Below are 23,576 nucleotides of genomic sequence, written 5' to 3'. Positions count from 1 at the left end.
TGACACATTCTGGTTTACCCTTGATCAGGACAAGAGCAGAATTTCTCTGCAAACTCTGCGTGGCAACATGGTCTCATGGGCACTTCCCCAGCCTCTTCTGTGAGAGCCATCTGGCATTTACTGCTGTTATCCACTCAGTTAACATTTCACACATTTCTTTCCTAAGCCTCCAGTATACCTGATGCAATAGTGGGAGAGGGAAACATAAGCAGAACTGAGACCAGCTTTACTGCTAAGATAAGGGCTTTCTGGGGTGAGAAAAGGGCCAGCAATCAGTTATAAACCTACTTTGCCAAGTGGTTCATAAGCAGCTGTAACATCTGCCGATTTTTCTCTGGGAGCCGATGAACGAGGCTGTGAATTTCAGAGACCCGAGTTTCCTGGTTCTCCAGCTCTGTGAGTGAAGGAAGGAGGTAATATTCTTTCAGTTTCACAGTTAACTTTCTTTTAAAGATAAAATCAAGGGAAATCAAAGTTTGGATACTAAGGAACCAAGATTTCTCAAAGATTTATGAGCCTGTCTTGTGTGTGAACTGCACGACCAGTACAACTACTAGATCGCTAAACCCTTTTAAATGGTGCTTTCAATAACAGGGTTTGTCAAAATATTCAAACCAAAATGATGATGTGATGAGTGGGGGCTACTCAAGTGCATACCCAGAGCAGGAATAAACTCAGAGGAGCAGCCGCCTCCCTACAGGGCAAACTTCATTTCAAAGAAGGGAGGAACTTTATGCACTCAGAAAGTGATAAACAAATCTTCCATCAACAACATTGCAAAGATCTCAAATTTCAAAATAATGCGTCTGGATTACATCAAAGAAACTGAAGGAAATCCCCATTATTCCCAAGGTATGCATGACGGTAGCATGCTAGAGAGAAAGCAATGGCAGACAAGGTATTTAAATCTCCCTGCCCCCTGTAACAAATACCATGGCTTGTCATATTCTTCTGGTTAAACTTGGGTAAGCAGCTTCATTTCTCTGGAAAGTAGACTGCTGATACGCATTGCATCTATTTATAGGACTGATGTGAGTTTTAATTAGAGAATGGTTGCTATGGGTTTGGAATTTCTCTGAGAAAGAAATCGCATAAACACTATCTACACTCTCAGCTTTCTTCTAACAATTTTAAGGGGACAACTATGAGTAGATGAGGTCACCAGAACATGAGGTACTAATAAATTAGGCCAGTAGTAATTGCAAGGTAAACAAACCTTAAAGGCTGAAAGGAACCAGGGACAGGCACAAGCTATCGACACAATAATACTGTGAGGATTCATGCCAGGTTTAAATCTGACAGAGAATCAAAATGGCCCTTATAACCTGCCTATATTACATATACAGATACCAGCATACTTAGGCTAGCCTGCATCTAATATCTATATATTTTAATACCAGTAACATGCTATTAGGGACCTGGGTAATATGACTGAAGAATGATCAGAAACGGAGGACAAGATGGAAAGGGGACTATAAAGTTATATCCATGGTATTGCATTAGGAAGACACTTCAATGCTCAATTTAGGTAATGTGCAATGTTTGCTTCATTCTGTAAAATGCCACTCTAAGGATGGGGAATAACCCAACAAATTAGAACTCCAATAATCAAATCTAGAAAGACAAATTTGAAAAGAAAAGACCTCTTTAGTGTCTATCTCCTTCTACAAATTTGATGTCATAGCAAGGCCCTTAGCAGTTCTGATTTGACTTCATTTCTATTATTCAAAGCATGTATATGAGCACTCAGGTGCACATTACAATGAATTAGAGGATATTTATTTTGATATGCTAGCTGTTGGTTGAAATAGAAAATTCTACTTTCTTCCTCTTAAAACTGGAATAAAAGATGACTTACTTGCTGCTTTGATGAAACTTCTTTGAAACTGGTACATCATGAGTGGTCCTGGAAGCATTCTGGAATATAAAGATACAGACTACTCAGCTCAATAATAAAAAAATCATAGTTTCTCTAAACAGCAGCCTAAAGGCTACAAAAAAGGATTACATTTCTCACAGCCAAAATCACAGAGAAAGAAAAGCAACTCAATTTAGTTTCCTGATTGAACGGGGCCTGGGATTTCACCTGAAATCTTCATTATCTTTTTGGAAGGAATGGCTACAGCTTTACTTCACAGTCACAGCTAGAAAAGTGCTAATGCAAAAGTCTAGCACAAACCAGGAGATTTCCTTTTCAGTCCGTGACTCACCTATCGGCAAGAGCATTTTAGGATGTGTCTGAGAAACAATCAACTAACTGCACATTTGCATTTACTTGTGCTTAAATGCTCTCATCTTTTCATCAGCTCGTTGTTGTTATCAGTTCAGATGAAAACACTATGAAAAAACTTTGGAGGTATCTTATTCCAGAGTGGAGTTTTGCTCCAGGGTGCCACCAGGCTGGAACCCCTAACAGTAAGCACAATACAAGCAAATGTGACCTGCTGAGTATAAACATATTTAAATACAAACCTGAGTTTTTCTGATAATCCAAATAATAAACTCAATAGACTATACATCATTCATGGCTTAGATTTTATTCTTATTGGGTACCCTAGTTTATCTCTTGGTTAACCCTTGCACTTCATCTTACTCCTGAATTCAGTGTGAACTACAATATTCATCCTTCAAGTCCATCTTTCAGTCTTTTCATGAAATAGAGATACAAGAAGTAGTCAATAACTCAAGAGATAGGGGCTGGGGATTTAGCTCAGCAGCATAAGCGCCTGCCTTGTAAGCAGGCAGTTGTGAGTTCAATCCCTGGTACCAATAAAAAAAAAATAAAATAAAATAACTCAAGAGATAGAGGAGGAGGTAGTAGTAACATCATTTACAGGAATACAAGGAAAGTAGTCTCTTCAGTAAGGTAATATGATATACTGTAAAATATTTCAAAGTGGAAGGAGTCAGAGTGCTACCAAGTTCTCACTTTTAAGGACCAATGCAATATACTATATAGACAGAGCACAAAACTATCAAAATATTGAGGATATGGAACCGTGTATTCTTAGCAGAATGTGATACGTGATTTCTTGTTTTCTTAACAGATTATTCAGGGAAGACCATATTTTAGATTTGTTCCAGACTATTTACCTCAGTACCTCTCATTATGAGCAAAGCTTCCTAAATCACTCTTGGCACCATCCCACAATAGCAACCCTCCACTATGGGTGATTTACAATCAGTTTGACCATCCGAAATAAATGCACCCACACAGAAGCTGTTTCTACATTTCAAACACCCACCCAACAGCTCTTTGGAGGTTGAAAATAAAACTGTGCCTTCCTGACTGCATAACTAGCTGGCACCCTGCCCTGCACATGGAAAGTCCCTACCTTAGGTAGGTCTTTAGAGCACTCGTGATGGTCTTTATCTCCCATTCGGCACAGATATCTGTTTCCGTCTCTGAAGCTGTTTTGGGATCTAAGGTAAAGAAAAGACAATGCGTAAAGCAGAGCATAAACACAGCCAATAAACAAATGCACCTAAAAGCATTCAACCTTGTTAGTGACTAAGATATGAAAATTAAAACAAAAATAACACATACTTTTGCCTAATATATTAAGAAAATACTTAAAAGCCCACATGTCTAGTGCTGGAAGAATGCAGTGAAACTGATTTCTCATAAATTGCTGCAGGCAGGAGAGATAAATCCAACAGTTTTGAAAAGCAATCTGGCAATATGTATCATCAAGAGTCTTAAAAACGTTTATATCCTCTGAAGTAGTAATCCCATTTCTCACAATCTCTCCCCAGGAAGTAAGATAAGGCATGAGAAAAGATATTAATTCTAGAATGTTCTGCAGACACTTTATAAATATAGTGGGAAAAAACACAAAATTAGACAACCTAAAATGCCTGTTTAAAAAAGAATGGTTAAATGATTTACAGTATGTCTTCCTAATAGAATATTATGTTGCCATACTGATGGCTGTCCAGAAATATGGAAAATGTATTATGTAATGTTAAGTAAAAAAAAAAAAACAAGATATAAAACTCTGTGAGAAACTCATATGAACGAGGACTGAAAGGAAATACTCTAAAATTACAATAATGGTTGGGTTAAAGTGGTAAAATTGTGGTTTTTATATTTTCTAAACTGTGCATGACTTGATTCCATTGCTTGTATATATTTTAAAAATTACATTAAGATCAGATGTGCAGTAAGCACAATCCTAGTTATGTTGGCTCCTTATAATTTCCTCTTTAGTCTCCTCCTGTGTGGAGTTTTAAACAAATGTGTGTATTCAAGTAACAGTACTGTAAAAGGAGGAGTTCTTGTAGTATTCCTGAGCAGCACACAGGAAGAATAGAATAAGAGTTGGTGGCTTCGGAGTATGAACTGTTTCCCCACGAGCAGAATCCCTTGTTGTCAGCTGTGTTGGTGGCTCAGGTCACACGCAAACCGTTGCAAGGGCAGGGGAGTCCATCGTTACATCGAGGGCAGAATCCAGCCTCCTCACACTGGCTAAGGACCAGGAGTTGCCGCCATCTCCTGTTCTTGCTGAGCAGTGCCTCACTTCCAGTTGGAAAGCGCTCCTTTTCTTGTCCCTTCCAGGAGTTAGGACTTAGATGAAGGACAGCACCCAGAGGCGTCCACTTTCTGTTGTGCTGGTTCAGGGATGGCCCAAGGTCTAGCCAGTAAGCCACAGGGAACTCCAGGACTTTTCCAGGAGGCAGGTGGTGTTTGCTGGGCTTGCACCTGTAAGCTTATGTAACTACAAGGTGCCACCACGCAGAGCCAGACAGTGAGTCCAAATAGCAAGGCCAGAGACAGGGAAACCGAGATAGTGTGTCCTGAGGACACGGCTTCAGCCCTTCTATCTAACTATGCCTTTTAAATCATGTGAGCCAAGAAATCCCTCCTTTTCTAGTTTTGGTCAACTTTCTCTGTTTCTACTAATTCAAAGGTATCTAATGATACACCAAGTAAAGAGCAGTAATCACTGGAATATCTCTTTTGGGACAGTCCGTAAGAACTGACATTAACAGAGGAAGAGGCTCTGCGTTGAGGCCGACTGCCTGCAGTGAAGGAAGGATGAGTCACAGGTGACTACAGCATCGTTTCCATTTATTGGGGGGAAAATTCACTTTTACCCTAACAGGAAGAGGCCAAATGCTCATGAGTGGCTTAAGGACTTAACCTTTATTTGTTTTTTTCTTCCTTTTTTTTTTTCCTGGTACTGGGGATCGAACTCACGACCGCCTGCTTGCAAAGCAGGTGCTTATGCCGCTGAGCTAACTCCCCAGCCCAGGACCTAACCTTTAATTCCCAGGTACAGGCATAAATCCAGTATTGCCTGCTACTCTCGGTACTTCCCCTTCACATTTCCTTGTACAGGAGGCAGAAAAAGTCTCATTCCATAATATGCCTGCTTCTAAAGCCAGAGGACTTGTGTGGTGTTTACGGGTGACCTAGGGCCAATATTGAAATCTCTATTGTCGTATGAAACAAACAAGGGAGAATCTTAAAGAGCATGATTTTATTTCTGGAACTGCAGAATAGTAAATTCTGTAGATTTCTATCATAGCAATTTTCTAGAAATCCAAACAATATGACTTTCCTTATAAATAAAAGTTCTTCAGTTTTAATTCCTTTCTTTGTCACCTGACTAATTCCTTCCAGCAGAAGCATATGTATCCAAAAATTTTGTTTAGTGTGACCTTTTTCCTTTCTTATTCCCCCAAAACCATGGAGAGCTGCCACACTGCAAGGCTTCTGGACCCAAGACAAGTATTACTGTACATTTTTCTGAGGAACAATCCAATTTCTAACCAAGAAGAGTGAACATGGATCTAAACCAGCAGCCGTTGGCAGGTCTGGGAATTGTGAACTAGTCCATGAACCACATTTAGCAAACTAATGATTAGCTTCTACTTATTACTCTGTAACCATAGGAATATTGCATAACGTTTCAGGGAGGAGAGTCGAGTTACAGTTCGGCTAAAGGGCTTTTTATAGCACTGATGAGACAAAGCTCATAACTTGAACACGTTTATTTTAATTCATTTAATATCTAAACTAAATTGAATACAGCCTCCCAAGCTACCCCATTTCCCAAGGGTGCTGCCAATTTCAGTACTGCCCTCCTGATGCTCCCTAGACTTGCAGAGCTGCCTGGTGGCATCTCACTCAGTGTGTAGCTGAGGTGTCAGCCCCACTTTCCTGCAGAACTCAGCACATTTCTCACTTTTTCCCTCAACCATTCTAGATCTTAGTTTTTAAAAAAGGAACACAATTTAGAGGAGCAGTCCAGTGTACAACAAGGCACCAACCAGATAAAGTGAACTGAGTCTATCTCCTCTCCCACCATTTACCACATGAATTCAGAAAAATAAGAGACACTAAGAAAACTAGGAGGCAGAAAGCAGTGCTTACAAGGGGAGGTCGTCGTAGGGAGATCGCACCTGACAGAGCCGAGAACTCTGCAGTCCACTGTTGCACTGCTGACAGACAATGAAGGACATTCAGAGCTCTGTGTACTCCTAAATTTCTTACTGATCTATTACAAAGTATGCAGGTGAAATACTTTTCTCTTTAACTGAGAAGATTAATATACACACAGTAAAAAAAAGTTCAATTAAAAATAAATAAAAGGATAAGCCTTTTCTGTGGTGCAGGAAATTACTAATACCAGGGTATGTTTGTACGTGTGTGTGTGCACTGTTAGTCTAACAGTCTATGCACACAAATGAATACACATACTTTTTGAAAAAATACAACTATCCTAGCATGTGCAAGGGTCCTCATTCAGTCTCTAGGACTGAAAGAAAATAAATCCACAAGTGGGAGCACACTACATGTCATTCTGTGCATCATAATTTTCTTTTTTTTTTTTTTGGTCTTTTTCATTTTTATCGGTACCAGGGATCGAACTCACGACTGCCTGCTCACAAGGCAGGCGCTTATGCCGCTGAGCTAAATCCCCAGCCCCCGCATCATAATTTTCATTTGACGCCTTTTGAAACTGGTCCATTCTGGCACATAAACATATCTGCTTTGCAGTACTTTATTGTGTAAATGTATTACAGTTAATTTGAAACCTCCTTTCAATGGAAATTAAGATTGCTACCCAGTTTTTGCTCTAATAAACAATGATATAATTACTATTTATTTGCATGTGTCTTAAATATAAAATAAAAAACCCCCAAAATGAAATTTCATCAAAAATTTGGGCCCTTTTTTATTTTGAAAGATACTGCTCAAGCGTTGCTTTGATGCTTAAGTGCAAGTTATTCTTTCCTATATCCTTGATGGTAATGTGCAGATATAAGCAAATTTGAAGAGTTGAAGAAAGTTTTCTTACTGCTTTAATTTGCATTTTCAATGAGAAAGGAGATTCAAAATCCTCTCGTGTATGTGGGTGTGTTTTTAAAGTGAAGGTCATTAAGTTATACTTATTCCTTTACAAGTGTACAGTTCCATGATTTTTGATAAATATGTATAGTCAAGCAACTACGACTAGTATCACGGTAGTTCAGCACCCCAAATTCCCTTGTATTACATTTTACTCAGCTGTCTCCTTCCACCTCCACCCCTGGCAACCATTTTCACCTAACATAATACTTTTGAAATCTACCCACGTTCTTACATGTAGCAGCAGTGTAATCCTTTTATTACTGAGTAGTATTCAATGTTATGGATATGCCATAATTTGTTTATCCATTCACTGGTTGATGGACATCTGGGTTGTTTCCAACTGTGGCTGTTAAAAGCTACTGTAAATATTTGAACACAGGCTTTGCATGGACTACATTTTCATCTCTTGGGTAAATACTATAGCTATGATTGGGACTAAGCAAAAATACTTAGCAGTAGGTAATATGGTAAGTATATTTGACATTAGAGGAAACTTCCAAATTGTCTTCTAAAATGTTTGGGCCATTTTGCATTTCTACTACCACATGCTAGAGCTCTCACTTTCAGCTAGAGCTTTACACCTTCACAAACACATGATGTAGATGGCCTTTTTAGGTTTAGCTACTCCAGCAGGTGTATAGTCATATATCCCTTTTTTTCAAACTTTTATCTTCTTAATGACTGATGATGTTGGTCATCTCCTCAAGTACTTTTTGGCCATTTGCCTATTTCCTTTAGTGAATTGTTTTATCAAACCTTTATTTTAAAAATTGGGTTGGTTGTGTTACTGAATTGTAGGGGTCTTTAAAATATGTTCTGGATACAAATAACTTATCATATATCTGTTTTACAAATACAGTATTTTATTTTGATCTGTAGCTCATCTTTTCTAACAATACCTCAAGAGGAAAAGTTTTTAATTTGAATGAGGTTAATTGATTATATTTTTCATTCATTGTTTCTGCTTTTGTGTTCTAAAAAATATTATCTAAATGAAGGTCACAAAGATTTTCTCCTGATTTCTTCTAGAAATTTTGTACTACTGTTTCTTATATTTAGAAGTGTCATTCAAGTTAATTTTTGTGCACAGTATCAGATAATAAATTTCACTTCTCCATACGATATTCAATTGTATCAATACCATTTGTTTAAAAGATTGTCCTTCAGTGAATTATCTGACACTTTCATCAAAGATTAAATGACTATATACTATTCTATATATATATTCTCATAATTTATGTTTATCTTTAGGAAATATCATACCATCTTACTTTCCTGCATCTACAAGCTGTTGTTTTCTGTAAACTGTCTTTTGCTCAAAACCTTCCCCAGCTATTCATAGTTTCCATTTCCATTACATCTTATATTAAATCTACTACTCTCAGTGTAGATGAAATTTCATTTATACCATATGTAATTCTTTTAAGATCAGACTTAATATTTTGCAAGTTGAGAAGCAAATTTGTTTACCAGAAATATTTTCTGATATTAAAGTCACACATCTTAAAAACTTTAGTTATTCCTCCTGTATAGTTCTTAAGAATCCTTCTGTTTTGATATCCAAAACCTCATTGTCTGGAGGCTTCTTCTTAAGAGAGCTTACCTACATAAAGTTGGAGACGTGGCTGAAGCAGAAAGGCAGGTGTGGTTCTTTCTCTTCTCTGGAATTTAGGATTGTGATGGGTAGCCACCTCCCAGGCTCTCTGACTGACCAATCCTTCTTATCTCCTGATTCTGTCATCTTATGTCTGCTGTTTTTACTGATGGGTAAAAACTGATAGTTATTGCTGGCTTCCTGTTTCTATTTGGCTACAGATTTCAAAATCTGGGGTTGTTTCCACTCCTTGCTGTACTTAACTTTACATCTCAGAAGTCATCATAAAAGAATGTCTATTATCTTTGGATCTTGGCAGAAAGAAGTCCATGATTGCTTTTATGTACGGCACTCTGTGAAAAGCTATGGGAAATGAGTGGCACAGGGGAAAAAAAGAAATGCAGACATCCCAGGTTTAGGGCAGCACATGGCTGCAGAGAGGAGGATCAGGCATGCTGCTGTAATTTGGTGATTCTAAGCACTGCTATTTAATGCCTATGTTCTCTATACCACTAACTTGGCTTTAAATATTGTAAAAAGGGAAAAGTTACCAACATAAAAAAAATAGCAATACTGAATTTGGATTCCTTCACCACCACAAGGAAATAAAGACATACAGTTTTAACAGCACAGAAAATTAGGCACTTTAGTCAACATTCCCCTGTCACCAGAAAAATGAACACCAGGCAACAACCAGATGAAGGCCCGAGGAGAGACTATTAAAGGAGCGAGTGTTAGGTGAGAAGCCTTTGTCCACTCTCAAGCATAGCCCAGGCCACCCTGGGGAAGAAGGTCACGCTGCACTCCCCCTCTCTCCCTATTCCTCAGCACATACACACTTCAGGGTCAGTGCTTTCAAAAGCAGCTACTGAAGCCCTGAAATTACAAGGCAGGCAGTAAATTCAGACTGGGGAACAGCAATGGAGTATCCCCTGTATCAAAGCAAGTGAATTCAGAAGTGAACACTCAAGTACCTACAAGAGTGACAGAAGAACAATCATAGGTTCAGATTAACAGCAATACACACTTTTGCCAGGACCACAAACAAACAGTAGAACCAAAATACATCGATTTAGGAGCATCAGTCCTTTCTAAATGAAAGATTTACAAATGTAAGAAAATTGGTCAGACTCACAGCAACAGCCCTCCAAATTCATGTAAGAGGATGATTCTAAATAGGATTAAGGGAACAAGAAGGATCTATCCAGAGCGAGTTTAACAGCAAAGATTTATAAATTCTGAGTTCAGGTTTGATTATACAGAATATAAAAAAGTCTACACAACATTTGTTATCATAAAAATACACAGAACAAATACACAGAGCAGTCTGAAAAGTAATTCAGAAAGTACAACTCTATAATAAAAATAAAATTCACAAAATACAGATTTTGTGAAATAAGCCATCCAACTAAAATAAGAAACAGACTAAAATAATAAAGGTGACAGCTGAAAGGTAAAAATAAAAAGATTGTGATTAAGTTAGTAAAGATACTGAATATTCAACTAGAAATTATAAACAGAAATGATGATGCTGATGAGGCAATAATCAATGCACCAGAAATTTAAATGACTGAATATGTATTTTGGGAAAAAATTTAAGAATTTTTGGAAGAATGCACAGAATCAGGAAAAACATTAAAAAGGTAAAATATGAATATCGTGTCTTTTTTTTTTTGTCTTTTGAGACAGGGTCTTGCTATGCAGTTCAGCTTGGCCTTGAGCTTAACTTCGTAGCTCAAGCTGGTCTCGAACTTACAATGATCCTCCTGCCCTATCCTCCCAAGTGCTCAGTGCTGTGTACCACTGCGCCTGGCTCAAATATCATGTGCTTTCTAAAAGGAATTTATTTCCCTTTAGAAAAATATGCCTGTAATTCCTTCCAGGGGTATTAAAAAATGGATAGGTGGGACAAAGGATTGAGACCGCAATGTTAAGTGAAATAAATCATACATACATGTTAAAATACTGCATTTCTCTCTTACATGAGAAACCTGAATTATAACTAAAGAGCAAAATAAAAATTAACAGGAGCTAAGGGGATAGATCTTTCTAAAATGAGAAGGGGATTAAGAGATAGAGGGAAAAGGAATGAAAAAAGAATTAAGTCATGCTATGTACATGTACCAACTCCACATAAGGAATGGAAACATGTACTGCAAACACGTACTAATAAAAAATGAAGGATTATATGATAGATAATACTTGGAAGTAATGGAAAATGGAAAGATTTACTATAGTGCTACTGGTCAATTGTGTATATATATCTGAGGAAAAGGGTAATTTTCATTTGGATGATTATTTTCCAATGGATTTTAGGTAAAAGATTTTTAAAATCTTGGAAAGGAGAGGATGCTTTAAAACATATTTCATCTTGTAAAAGATCAAAGACTGCTCTTCAGAAAAATTTAAAAAAAAACAAAAGACAAAAACAAAGGTATCATAAAATAGTTCAAGACAAATAATAATCTGTGTAAGAAATACTATTAATATGGCTTTCAGATCAAAAAAGGACTTGTAACCGAAAGATGAGAACAGAAAACCAGCCTGAGAATATAAGCAGGCACGTCACGAGAGAAGTGTAAATAGGCAATAATATTTGAAAATCTTCAATTTCATCCAAAATTACAGGAATACAAAGTTAAATAAAACAGGAAATATATTTTCAAATGCATAAAATTTATATGCAATAAGAAATACAAGAGCAAGGCCAGGTTGTAAGGTACAGGACACTCTTAGACTTTGCTGACAGCAAACATGGAACTACCAATGAAGAGCCTTGAATGCATATATTGATCTAGCATCTAAAAATAAATCCTAAGGAAGTAAATAGATATATATACATATAAATAAAAAAATTATGAGAGTGAATTTATTACTTAACATGTGGAGGCTCTAGCCGTGCAACCCACACGCAGCTTTTCATTTCATCCTCACACTGTTTTGGGGTAGGGACTATTTTTACACACAAGGAAATGTAAGACTAGATTGATTTAAATCATTTGTGCAAGATTAAATGAATAAACAGTGGAATTGCAATTGTCTAACTCCAAAATGCACGCTATTAACCTCTGCTATCCTGCCCCACAAATATGTTGTGTGAGTACTTTGTAGAATGATAAAGCCTATGTATCCAAGAATAGGGGCTGATTAAAAGCACAATTCTACAAGGAGCACTCAAAAGACAGTGAATGTTTAAATCTTTTTAAAAATTGTATTATACAAAAGACATTGCCAAGTATGATGAGGTAAAGTGCTTGAAAGAAGGGTATTTGACAATTTTGAAGGGAATTAATGGCAATGTCTCTTTTAGTGTAAGAAATTAATTTAGACATTCACCATATTTTTGATTACCCCTCACCAATCAAGGATCTATGGCAATATCTATCACATATAAAACTTATAGTGTGTCCTCATCTACCGTATTCACTAGATCTAGCACTATGCAACTTTTGGCTGTTTCTCAAAGTCAAAGTGACCATGAAAGGCAAACATTTTGAACTGATTCAGAACAGTCGGGCAGCCATACCAGTGCAACTACAGACATGAACTCAAGGGACACGAACGATGATTTGAGTGTGTTTGAAGCAAGAGAGACTACTTTGACGGGAATTAATGGCAGTGTGTCTTTTACTGAAATAAATGTATACAACTCTAAATATTAATCATATTTTTCTATCATACCTTGTATGTTACAGGCTTTTCATAAGGCTTTATTAATATATCACTGTAGCATACCTGTTTTCCTACGTAGTTTAAAACGGATGATTTCCTTACACACACAGTATATGAGGCATTTTTACCAGCCTGCCTTTCCACTGAATGGCACTGAGCAGCAGCATTCACCACACTTACGATGACACGTATTAAGAGGACTTTCACATCTGCTTCAAAATGTAGCAAAAAGGTTGCGATGAGTGTGTTCAGTGAGGGGGAGTATTCTGAAGGACATTAATGGCAATGTGTCTTTTACTGCAACTCATTTTTATTTAAACATATACCACATATTTTGATATCCCTTATATGCAGTGTGAGCCTAATTTTGTGAGTGCAGTAAATAATGTGTGATATTTATCATGCTACGATCTTAGACTATACAATATTACATTTAAAAAATACAGCAGAATGATCTGATTCACTATGATAAAAATAAAAAGTTTATCTCTAGTTTGAAATTCTTATTTTCTTTTTTCTACTTTTCATATTTCTGTACATTTTCTTCAATGACCTTGAAACTTTTAATCAGAAAAAATAATTATTTAAAATATATGAAATTACTGGGTGTGGTGATGCATGGCTGTAATCCCAGCACTCAGAAGGCTGAAGCAGGAGGATCACTGCAAGTTCAAGGCCAGCCTGGGCTACGAAGTGAGCGAAAGCCAGCCTGAGCTGCACAGCAAAACCCTGTCTCAAAGAGAGAAAGAGAAAGAGACAGAGACCGACGGGGAGGGATGGAGGGAGGGAGGGAGGAAGAGAGGGAGTGAGGGAGAGAGAGAAAAGAATGGAGAGAAAAAAAGAAAGAAAGAAAGAAAGAAAGAAAGACAAAAAAGAAAGAAAGACAAAAAAAGAAAGAGAAAAAGAAAAGTAAAGTAAAGAAAAGAAAAGAAGAAAATAAGAAGTGCGAAAGGAAGAAACGCAGACATCCTCTGAACAGGCATGTTTACAGTTAATTAATTGACCTGAGAGACATATACAAAAAAAAAAAATGGGCTAAAATTTGGAAATACTAATCTTCACCTAATATTCAAGGGGCAAGAAACAATACACAGAGAGAAGGGATTCTATTTTGGTCTTCCTGGTCCTTATCACCGCCCAAAGACTAATGGCCCCTGTTGCTCAGAAGAGCCCGAGGATAGCTCTTGGTCCCACACTGGACTGAAGTGCACTATGACACCGCGTTTGCTATGAAGAATTCTAGAAGGCTTTCTTAAGGAACCTTAGTAAGCAAAACAAAGATAGTCTCAAAGCGCAGACTCATACTTTTGTTCGAACTTATGTCTCCCAGTGTATAAAGAGGACAAAAATAAACTCATGATCAAAGTCAGCCTCTGGTTTTAACGCTAACCCACACTTTCAATAATCGAAATGTGCATTTCACTTTTGAGAGCCTCAGCCAGATGAACCAACTCTTGAAGAATGCCTATCAAATAACAGGGCATTTGAAGGATATGTAATAAAGGAAGAGTGAATGAGAGGCTCACATTGAGCCCAGCCATCTCAAGGAAAGGTTTTAGAATACAGCACCCACATTTAGTTTACACTTTTGGGTGGCCCAGACCAACACTAAGACCAGCTGATGAAGGTATAAGGATATTCATGAAAGAGAAAGGAGCCCCTGGGTGTGGGGCTCCGGCCTAATACAGTAGACAGATCTTCAAACGCTCAGACTTAAGGAGTAGGGAGAATCTCAGCTACCAGTCCCAAACTCACAGTCTGTCTTGCACTCTGGTTGGATCTCATTTTGAATTCTAATCTATTTATAATATCTCCTGGCAGAGGGAGCTGGCCTTGTGACTTTCTGCCACTAGGCATTACTTTTTCATGACATTTTTCAGATTATTTTCTCTATCCTAGAAAAACTGAGGAGGAAAAAATATCTTGTTTGAGGGCTACTAAGCAAAGTGATAAAAACAAGCTCCTTTCAAAACCACTCTTTTTCTCGGCACAACAGAAGTGAGGTGGTTCTTTTTTAGATTAGCAAAGTAGTCTAAAATGTCATATTTCTTTTCACTAGCGTCACCTTACATAAGCATCTATCATCTCTGAAATCTCTCTGCCCCTTCCGCTGCCTCACATTTGGCTAGTTACAAAGTCTTGTTGATTCTTTCTCGATAGTCATTTTGAACCGGTGCTTTTTCCTGACCTTAGACTATTTGGCTAAGCCCTTGATAAGGTTTTTCTGCCTAATTCACCACAAGTCTTCTTCCTCCATGTCTTTGTGTGCCAAATACATAACACCTGCTCCACATTGCTGCTAGGTTATCCTCCTGAAGCTGGACTCTGATGCTGACACACCTGTGTTAAATGTCCTTCTTTTCCATCAGTAGCTATTATTTCAGGAGAATGGCTCCTCCATCACCATTCCAGCAATAAACTCGCTCAGTCCACAGGGTTCCAGGGACTAACCCTGCACGTACCCCCAACATCTTACTTACTTCCTTCAGGAAAACAAAACAAGACAAAACAAAACCCAGCTTCTTAGAACACTATTCAAGTTATTCAACAAAAGCCCACCTTAAATTTTTCAGCTTTAATTCTCCTTTCCCAGCGTCAACTAATTCTTCAAATATTAAAATAATAATCATCAAAGAACTCATATCTTCTGCTACAGCCACTACATACTCTGATTTCTTCCCCATGCCAGCTGCTAATAATACGCTCTGAATCTGATTTATTCTTTCACTTTCTCTTTTAGTCAATCTTCCAGACCCATTTCTTCTTACATGCTAACATATTTTTACACCACAGCTTTCAGATGCATGCACATCTCACCCTAGCAGAACTCTGCAGAAAGCACGAGCACTTTGTAAAGCTTAATCTCTAGCACCTGACAACCTGTTCCAGAGCAGATACCCCATGAGTGTTTGAAACTCTGGCCAGAAATAAAAGAGGGCTGACAACCTATTAGTCTTCGTTTTGGATGTTTTTAGTGGTGAGAATGGAACCCAGGGCCTTAGGAATGTGCTAGCCAAGTGTGCTAGCATTAAGCTATATCCCCAACTTCAACTGCATGTACACCTTTTCTTTTTTGCAGTACTGGGAATGAACCCAGAGGCTTGTATATAACAGGCAAGCACGCTATCATTAGGCTACATCACTGACCTACCAGACTTTTTAATTCTTCTTGACACCAGAATTTCTAAAACTTTGCCATGTCATCAAATGACCCAGGAATTGTATGTTGGGCATTTATCCTACAAGAACAAATGTATGTTGTTAAGGTCTATCTCCCAAAACCCACTGTGTTGAAGGCCTGGTTCCGAATCCAGCAATGTTTAGGGAGGGTGCTGAGGAGAAATGATTCGCTCATGAGGATGCTAATCTCATCAACAGAGAGATCCACTGACAGGTCGCAGCAGCACAGCACAGGTGATTAGGGAGTGGCTCGTGCAGTAGGACCCTGGGACTGTATCCGGTACCTGGCTCTTTTCTTCTGCTTCCTGGCCATCATGAGGCAGACGGCTCTGCCCTGCCCTTCTGCTATGCTCTGCTTCACCTCAAGCTCACAGCAATGCAACCAGCCCGCCGACTGAAACTGCCAATCAAAATAAATCTTTTGTGTTTCAAGTCGACTTTTCCAAGTATTCTATCACAATGATAAAAAGGTGACTACTATATTTTCACATATGTTCACACAGAAACCTGTGAGGAAATAAAAACAAACTTTGGTACTTCCGTACAGTAGAAGAAAACTTTTTGCTAAGTAAGTTTTTTACTTAGCAGTAAAACAAATTATTGTTAAGTGAAATAGGTTGAAGACATCTTGAGAGAATTATGCTGACTGATGCGGAAAGCCAATCCCAAAGACTTACATGCTTCCATTTATATAACAATCTTGAAACGACAACATTAGAGAAGCATCAGATTAGTGGTTGTCAGGCTTAGGGACGGGGTGCAAAGTCGGAGGGAAGCTGGTGAGTGTAGCGATAAAAGGACCTTGCAAGGGATCCTTATGACGATGGAAATGTGCTGCATCTTGATGCGCCTATGTCAGTATCCTAGCTTTCATACTGAAATGGTTATTCAAGATGCTATCACTGGAGGGAACTGGGAAATGGGGGACAAAGGTGCTGGTACCGGGGATTGAATTCACGATCTCATGCTTGCCAGGCAGGCGCTTATGCCACTGAGCTAATAAATCCCTAGCCCCAAAGGACCACTCTTCATCATTTCTTACAATTGTATATGATCTTCAATTATCTCAAAATATAAAGTTTAATTTAAAAAGCTATAGCATATTCCAAGTCTGAACTTAAAAACAGACACTCAGTGCTAAACCACCCACGGTCACAGGTTTAAACAGATTTCCCTGTATCTAGTGGTATCATAGGGTTTTGCCCACAAAGGGTGAGCAGCCCTCTTGAAACAAATGAAGACAACAGTCATTTGCCCACATGAGAGAAGAGGCTTTTTCACATATGAAAGCCATTTCCAGAAACTGGGATGGCAAAAATCCTTATAAATAACTGACAAACGAGCCATCCTTGCCCAGGACACAAAGCTAGAACCCTGAGTGGATACTCCAACTTTACAAGTGCGTGGCCAGGGCTACATGGAAATGAATAACAGCCACCGATCTGTGAAATCTGATCTGCTTGCCATTTAGATCCATGTGACTCACTGAGGCAGGCTGTGTGCATATCTAAAAATACAGGAAATCTGCAGCCTAAGCAAATTTGCTCACGCACTCATGGGTTTTTCTATTCAAATACTACACATTCGGAGATAGCGGTTTTAAATTTGTATCAGCCACTGGCAGAGGCAGTTCTCCTGCTCAAGTGACTAGGTCTAGGTTGATAATCCAGAAGCAAAGAGAATTGGAAGGTTTGTCTGCATAAATCCATCTTATCTGGGAGTTCAGTAATAGCAACACGCTCTCTGAAATTCTCTACAGGACAGAATGATGCCCTGCTTTGGGACTGGGTGTGTGTTACCAAATACCTGCCCCCTCACGACCTATTAAACACAGATTGGTGTTGGTGGTTCCATGAGTGACCAAGTGCCACTTGGCCGGCCTGTGGCTAAGGACACAGAGGATGTGGTGCCTGAGGGCTGCTGCTTTTTCTCTTGTGCAGTCTTGCTCAGAACCTTTCTCAGCAAAGTCTGTGGTCCGGCGACTGGCTAGCAGGGCAGCAGAATTCAGGGCCTTAGCTCTTGGACCCTCTGATTCCTTCCAGATACCAAGCCTACACGGGCACCTGGTAACTTTTCAGAGTGGGCTCCCCCAGACACCAGGCTGGCAGAATTGCCGCCACACTCACCCATCAGAACACTCAGCAACTTTTGCACTCTGGAGTTGACCCCTACAATTCGGTAGAGTCCTTGTTCATTGATCCCTGAAAAGAGAAACAAGGATATTTAATTAGAGGCATGTCAGAACACAAGTCAGCCAGACACAGCCACATGCTCTTTTTATTTTTTTCTTTTCATTTTCTCAGTCCTCCTAAAAGCTGCTCTAATTAAAGTCCCCTGTCACTCAGCTCAGCTCTTAGCAAAGGAGTGGGATTTGGTACAGCTGTCTAGGATTTCACGGATGTGCTGCACACTTCGGCCCTCAGCCGTCGCAGGGGGAAGAAACTTCCCTCTTCTCTTGCCAAATATGCCATCTGAAGACTTTTAAAAGATGAAAAGTATATTCTTTTAAAGATGTCATATTGAACCAATTTTTAATTTTAAAAAGCTAAAGATGACATGATAAAAATTCATCTAATGAAAAGACAAATATTTTTATAATCTATTTTACATATAAAATGAAAATAATGATATTTATAATTTTGAGGAATGTTAGCCAAAAAATTAGAAAGTATATTCATCTGTAATGTAAATATACTTCAATAAACGAGACTACCTTTATTGAATTCAAGGACCTATGCGATTAGACCAGAAAGAGTTAACTTTTAAACATCTGAACAAAGAAATAAAAACTAACCCACAGTTACACTTTTAGTCATTTAAATGCACAGATTAAAGCGTCACTGTACCATTTACAAAAGGGACAATTGAGACCAACAATCTGAAATGATTTCTCTCCTGTTAGCCCCAGCCCCGAGGTATCCAGCACCTCTGAAGTACTGGTCTGCTGCTTCACATCTTCTTCCCCTGGCGCCCATTCTCTGCAGTGAACATCTCGAAGTGTAAATTAATTCATATCATTTCCTCTCTTAAAATCTCCCAAGAGATTTCCATTGCACACAGAACGTGAGTGAACCTCGCATGAAGGCCTACAAGGCTGATCCCACGAGCTCCACACCGCTCTGACATCACCACCCACTCACTCCACTCAGGCCAACCCCACCTCACAGCCTGTGCTCCAGCCCAGTGGTGGCAGACATACGGAACACATGCCCTAGCAGGTTTTTCTTTTTTAATCACTAAAAACTCTAAAAGTTTTGCTATCGCTGCTCTAGCTACTTCTACTACCTGGTTCACTCTTTTCCAAACTCTCTCTGGCATGCAGTTTTCGCCTCTTCGGGCTGGAATGCCCCCACAGCCAGCATTCCCAGGCATTTCCTTACTCTGTTTCCTTTATTATAATTGATGATGTCTGAAATTGCCTCTTTTTCTGAATTTTTGAAGAAATTTAAGAAAGGCTTAATTGCCCGCTATTTTTAACAAGACTTATACAGAAGAGGAACTAGTGGGTAAAAAGAGGTGGTCTGGAAGGGTAGGACTTTACAATGGAAAACGTGTCATCGGCCTTAAGGACTGGAAGGTCTACGGTTACTACTTTTATGGTTACGCTTTCCGAGGACTTTACACAATCCTAGCTCCCACTGCTGGACAATCACTGATGAATCCTAGAGAGTGTGGGATGTCTGCTCATTGCTAGTTATTACAGATATGTGTGTCCATAAATACACTGTAATAGAAAAATAACCACTGCCTTCAACTATTTGTACTAACATGATACTATCTCATACTCTCCTTACTAACTTATACTATCCTTATTTCTTCTTTGTGCTAAATGAAAACTCTTTTAGAAGTTCTAATATATATAATTTTCACCCTTATTTTAGAGAGAGGAAGGGACAAAGGGCAGAGGCTATGAAAGAATTCATGCGTGATGCTCTTTTGCTACTATGTATTGCACGTATTTTCTAGTTTGTATCAGAAAACATTGCCCTGAGCTACAAAGGTTTGCATTTATCACAAGTTCTGTCAACAGTTTTACATGCTGGTCTTGGTTTGGCTACTAAAGACTGAGAGACAAACAGGTGGTCCATTGCAGATAAATCAATGAACTTCACTGGGCATGGGATTCATGTTTGCCTCCGTTCATAGTCTTCCCTCTTCATTAACTGTGTGCTCCTTTCTCACAGTCTTCTTTTAAAATGAAAACATTTTTACCCCGTGGTGAAAGCTACCTTAGCAATACAAACTTAAAAAAAGCTTAGAAACCATAGTTAAAACAAACAGAAAAATCAAAGATAGTAAAAACCGACAGAGAGAATCACCTATAATACAGGAATAAGCTGCACAACTGCACTCCCAGCCACTCCTACAATGAGATCACAGTAGGCAGCTTTTTGTAAGTACATTTTCTCATTTAATGTATATAATTAAGAAAATGTTGAATGTCAAAAGATAATTTCCACTGTGACTTTAGTGATTCATAGTTGTTTTTTTTTTTTACGGTATAGATGAACCACTGTTGATTTAACCAAGTTTTGAGACATATGGTCAGTTTTTCATTTTGCATTTCACTCACACCGTTGTGTAGACATCCTTCTGGCTCAATCCAGCCTACATACTTACTTCTTCAAGATCAATTCCTACCTACTTCTACTGTATGATCTCTAGGTATTATTTTATGTATTTTTCCAAGCTATTTTGACTCTACTGAAGGAAGATGCAACAGAAATAAGCAAACATTTTTCAAAAAATGCTTCCACATATTAAAAAAAAATTACTTTGAAAAGAAAATCTTCTGGTGTGATATATGGGTGCAGAGGCTCAAAAAGATCTTTCTTCTTCCTTTGCCAAGCTTCACAGCCTTTATTTTCAAAAAAAGTTTTGTATTTCTCTACTGGTACAAGTTATGGAGTTTAAAAGAAAGAATTTCTTTCAAACAAATTAAAAGGACTGGTAGATGTAGAGACTATATAATAAGTAACATTTATATCTCTGATAAGAATACAATTCAGATCCAGTAGAAAGATGGTCAGCTGCTTTTCTCAGCACATACGAGACCAGTGCATGCTAAGCTCCACTCTGTCGCTCTCTCCTTGGTGGCAGTGCCTAAGGACAGACCTCAGGGGTGAGGCGGCCTCCGAATCTCAGGATCCTGCGCCAGTGGGCTGTGGAAAGGTCAGTGTGCTACAGGGGCCTGATTCCTCTGTGTGAATGGTCCCCTACAGGCCAGCTCCTAGCACAGGGTTCCTCAATCTAGGGTAACTGGCTAAGAAATGACTCACAACAGAAGATTCAGGGGCCTATGAATTAAATAGGAAAATAATTACATCTTTACTGTCACTAACCTACAACTGACACGATACATTTTCTTTCATTAGCAACAAATCACAGTAGCATTAGCAGTACCCACCACAGGGTCAGAAATCACAGATATTTTCAAAACATACTACAATTGTTTCAGACAGCTTGAAATATCAGTGCTTCCAGTTATTAGATCCACCACTGTCTTATGAAAGAACTTGGTAACAAAGAAACTGGCACACTGTTATGTCACAACTATGTTTTTAAGTATTTTAATAGTTGAATTTCAGTGACTAATTTCTATAAGCCTGCGTATTTTATATGTATAAATTCAAAATATTCTTTGATCAGCCAAGGAAATTAATGACACAAAAGATCTCAAGAATCCCTACTTCGGACCAAGGTGGCCTATGGAATAAACTGATAATGGCACTAGGGGAGTTAATGAGGCTCTGAAAGTTGGGAAACAGCAGGTCCTGGGCCTGACGCCTCCCCAGAGGCATGACCGCCACGAGCACGACGCCACCTGGGAGAGCACATTACCTCTGGTCTCCACAGCATGGATGCACTTCTTGATAATGCTGAAGCCAATGCTGTCCAACTGCGCAGCTGAAAGAGAAACAAGAGGGCAGTCAAACTGCAGTCTTGTAAATCAACCTCAGAGAAACGCTTGACCAAGCCATAGCGAGACAATCACATGATACGGTCACGTCTTTAGTTCTTCCCAGGGTAACGATAAAAACAAAAATGTAAACAAGTAATTATTACAAAATAGCTGGCAATGATTGATAACATACCACATGTCCAGGTATGCACTGCATGTTTTATGTGCATTATCCTATTTAGTTCTCATAATAACCCCAAGTTATAGGAACCTGCAACTATCCGCAGTTTATAACCGAAGAAACTTGATCACAAAGCTATAGGTGCCTTTTAAGCTACAGTGGCAGGACTGATTGTGGCCTGCTGCAAAATGCAAAACTTAAGTGATCTATAAATGCTGAGTATATGCTTCAAATAAAAATACACACCATCACTAGCCCTATATTATAGTGGCAAACCTATGGCACATGTGCTGAAGCCGGCTGTTTGTGTCAAGTTAAAGCACTAAAAAGTTTGCCGTCACTGTAATATAGAGGAAAAAAACTGGGGTTTGGTAAAGTTAATATGTTGGTCAAATTTTCAGGGTTAAAATGTACAGACTTGGGGCCAGGGATTTAGCTCAGCAGCATAAGGGCCTGCCTGGCAAGTATGAGGGTGCTAGTTCGATCTCTGGTTAAAAAAACAAAAACAAAAACAAAAACAGGAGGGAGAGGGGAGAGAGAGAGAGAGAGAGAGAGAGACAGAGAGAGAGAGAGAGACAGAGAGAGAGAGAGAGACAGAGAGAGAAGGGGGAGAGAGAGAAAGAGAGGGAGAGAGTGAGAGTGGGGGAGAGAGAGAGTGGGGGAGAGACAGAGAGAGAGAGAGAGAGAGAGAGAGAGAGAAGGGGGAGAGAGAGAAAGGGAGAAAGAGAGGGAGAGAGAGAGAAGGGGGAGAGAGAGAAAGAGGGAGAAAGAGAGAGGGAGAGATGGGGGAGAGAGAGAGAGAGGGAGAGAGTGAGAGTGGGGGAGACAGAGAGTGGGGGAGAGAGAGAGAGAAAGAGAGAAAGAGAGAGAGTTAAAGCCAAGAACAACTTGAGGAAAAAGCACTAAGGCACAAAGCCACTCCTCCACATGGTAAATCAGCAGGTAGTGACCAACTTCTCCATCTGCTTCAAACCCTCTAAAGTCACTCAGGAAGTAAATGATCCACATCACCAACTTTTTCCATAGTGAGAACCAGTTTTAAAGTAATACAGAGGCTGCAAATCTACCAAAACTCAACCCCAGAGAAAAAGTGCAGGTGGCAGTCTTTAAGAATGGGTTCTTCTTTGATCTCAGGGTGTTATGCGGTGATGCTCTGCAGCTTACTGCTCAGAATGAAAAGGAACGGAATAGAGTAGGAACTTAAGAATTTACAACTGATTTGTGATCATCCAGGCTAAGCAACACACTTACACATGAGAACTCAGCAGAATCTAAACTCGTCTTGGAATTTATCCAAATGAAATCGTTCTCTAGCCTTTAGTATACAAGGGTGAACTCAGATCTAACAAAGATTTTTTAAAAATTTTAAATGACTAAGAATATTTAAAATCAAACTAAAATGAAATGCTAATGGGCCCAAACTTTTGTTTCCAAAGTGAAATAGTTCCTGTACTTCTGTGCATACTTAGTGCTCAGTCATACTCATTATAAACACACTCAGCCTCTAGGATAATAAGTACCAAAAAAGAAACAGGAAATTGATGTTCTTTTTCCCTGGAAATTACCTGCTATACAAACTTTTTAATTCCTCTAACACAGTAAGGAGCCTACTAACTCAATCCTAGTTTCTTTCAGCATGAACCAGTGTTTACTCTGTAAATAGTGATACAGTATACCAAGTTTTCTC

At 38.9% G+C, this 23,576-nt stretch overlaps 1 protein-coding gene across 6 annotated transcripts in view; it reads right to left on the bottom strand.

Moving 5' to 3' along the window:
• Nucleotides 1-23,576, bottom strand: part of Arhgap26 (Rho GTPase activating protein 26) — a 410,930-nt gene that overhangs the window by 153,595 nt on the left and 233,759 nt on the right. For all 6 annotated transcript variants that reach the window (XM_003477293.4, XM_023560545.2, XM_003477294.4 and 3 more), the window contains exons 13-17: nucleotides 21,648-21,713; nucleotides 17,933-18,007; nucleotides 3,336-3,423; nucleotides 1,859-1,917; nucleotides 289-394 (exon numbers count right to left, since the gene is read on the bottom strand). In XM_003477293.4, coding sequence (XP_003477341.1) covers nucleotides 289-394; nucleotides 1,859-1,917; nucleotides 3,336-3,423; nucleotides 17,933-18,007; nucleotides 21,648-21,713 — 394 coding nt within the window. The remainder of the gene's footprint in view (nucleotides 1-288; nucleotides 395-1,858; nucleotides 1,918-3,335; nucleotides 3,424-17,932; nucleotides 18,008-21,647; nucleotides 21,714-23,576) is intronic.

Source organism: Cavia porcellus, unplaced genomic scaffold (genome assembly GCF_034190915.1).
Source record: "Cavia porcellus strain 051 isolate PalLab524CR breed Dunkin Hartley unplaced genomic scaffold, mCavPor4.1 scaffold_21, whole genome shotgun sequence".
Taxonomy (NCBI): domain Eukaryota; kingdom Metazoa; phylum Chordata; class Mammalia; order Rodentia; family Caviidae; genus Cavia; species Cavia porcellus.
Note: the sequence above shows the minus strand (reverse complement) of the source record. Positions and strands in the feature narration are given on the sequence as shown.